Genomic DNA, 2,047 nt, shown 5'->3' with positions numbered 1-2,047 from the left:
AAAAAAAAAAAAAACCACCTTTATCTGTTGATCACCATCTTTTATTTTCTATGTAATTCATGCCTGTTCTTATCCCGATTACCTCCTCCCTACATTTGAGGTGGGAGGTAGTTGTGATTTTTGTCTTTGCTTCTGGACAAGTCCTGCTAGGAAGCCCCGACTGGTCTCTAACTCTCATCTCACCAAGTGCTGAGATTACAGAAAGCAACACCATTCGCGGTTCTTTGCCCTGACTGTACTTGATTCTTATTAATTGGTTCTTTGTTTTCTCTTTAGAGAAATAACCAGTGAATTTATAAATATTTCTTTCAGCATAAATTAATCTATTCCCTTAATCAGTGTTCTCTTGCTGTGGAGAGACAACTATGAGCATGGCAACTCTTATAAAAGACAACATTTAATCCAGGCTTGCTTACAGTTAAGATGTTTTCATTATGGTAAGGTGCATGACTGCACCCAGGCAGACATGGCAGCTGAGGGTTCCAGATCCAGATCCACAGGCCACAGGAAGAGAAAGACACTGGGACTGGCTTGGGCTTTTGAAATCTCAAAGCCCACCTCCAGTGACATACTTCCTCCAACAAGGCCAACCTCCTCGTTCCTCTCAAGTAGCACCACCCCCTAATGACCAAAGCATTCTAATATATGAACCTATGGGGGCCATTCTTAGTCAAATCACCACACCTATATTACAGTTTAAAATTTTCTTTGCATATGTGTGTGTGTGTACACATGTGCCAAAGCACACATCTGAAAGTCAGGATAACTTGCAGAAGTTATCCATTTCCTCAACCATGTAGAAACAAGAGATCAAATTCAAGTCATCAGGCTTGGCAGCTGATAACTTTACCCATTGAGCAATCTCACCAACCCAAGTTTGCTTAATTTCTGCTGTAATTGATACTTAGTTCTAAATGTTTCCTGATTCTCATATATTTTATATAGATAGATAGTGTGGTGGTTTCAATGAGAATGGCCCCCATAGGTGTTTATATCTGAATGCTTGGTACTCAGTTGGTGGACTTTTAAGGAAGGATTAGGAGGTGTGGCTTTGTTGGAGAAGATTATGTCATTAAAAAAAAAAAAAGCCTAGACCAGGGTCTCATCTCTCTCTTGATCTGCCTCTAAGTTGTGATCAGATGTAAGCTCTCAGCTACCACTCCCGAACTATGCTTGCCTGACTGACTGCCGCCATACTCCCAAACTATGGTGGTCGTGAAACTAAAAACAAGTAAACACTTTATTTTATAAGTTGGCTTGGTCATGGTATCTCTTCAAAGCAACAGAATAGTAACTGAGACGTGTGTTTATATACGATGTGATTGTTTATTTACATTTGACTGAAAAAAAATCCTCTAAATGCATTTAAAGTAGTTTATTCTCAGAAATCCACTTCATTTTAAAAGTGCCTTTTAGTAGAATAACACAGTAATGTTAATGCAGACTAAAGATGCAGAATCCCATCATACTGCACCAAGTTGGTAAATCTGCAGTGTCAGACGTGACACCGAGTTATAGGATATGCTTGTTCCTTTAGAACAAGCCTGTTCACATCTGACTATTGACTTTAAAGACCAATATACAAAGACATGTATAAAGCATTACCAAAATGATTCCATCAAGTCTGAAGTAGCACCGCTGGCGTTAGAGAAAGGAAACCACTTTTCGACAAGAGCTGGACTCCAGGAGCTGGTATGACTAAGCTCCTGCTGGACCCACTCTGGAACACAGGGGGCTAAAGGAACAGAAAACAGAAGACATCAGAGCCAAGGGGAGAATCCAAGCTTATGCGTTTCCCCTGGACTGACTCCCTCTCTCCAAATGCTCATTGTTACAATATCTGCCATTCTGCATTTCCAGCTCCTCCAGGTCTACCTTGTCTGGGGCAGGGATGGAGGGTGGGAATGTGAACATAATTTGAAGCTCTTTGCTCCTATTACTAACATAGTCCTTTGTCTTATTTCTGAAATATTCCCCTACATGTATTTAACACTATGCTATTTCTCTTTTTCTCTTCTTTCTTTCCTCCTTTCTTTTTTTTTTTTTT

General features: G+C 40.0%; 1 protein-coding gene across 1 annotated transcript in view; it reads right to left on the bottom strand.

Moving 5' to 3' along the window:
- Nucleotides 1-2,047, bottom strand: part of Ticrr (TOPBP1 interacting checkpoint and replication regulator) — a 41,104-nt gene that overhangs the window by 26,101 nt on the left and 12,956 nt on the right. The window contains exon 5 of the mRNA XM_021167048.1: nt 1,606-1,735. Coding sequence (XP_021022707.1) covers nt 1,606-1,735 — 130 coding nt within the window. The remainder of the gene's footprint in view (nt 1-1,605; nt 1,736-2,047) is intronic.

The sequence above is a fragment of the Mus caroli genome, chromosome 7, assembly GCF_900094665.2.
Source record: "Mus caroli chromosome 7, CAROLI_EIJ_v1.1, whole genome shotgun sequence".
In the NCBI taxonomy this organism is placed as follows: Eukaryota; Metazoa; Chordata; class Mammalia; order Rodentia; family Muridae; genus Mus; species Mus caroli.
Note: the sequence above shows the minus strand (reverse complement) of the source record. Positions and strands in the feature narration are given on the sequence as shown.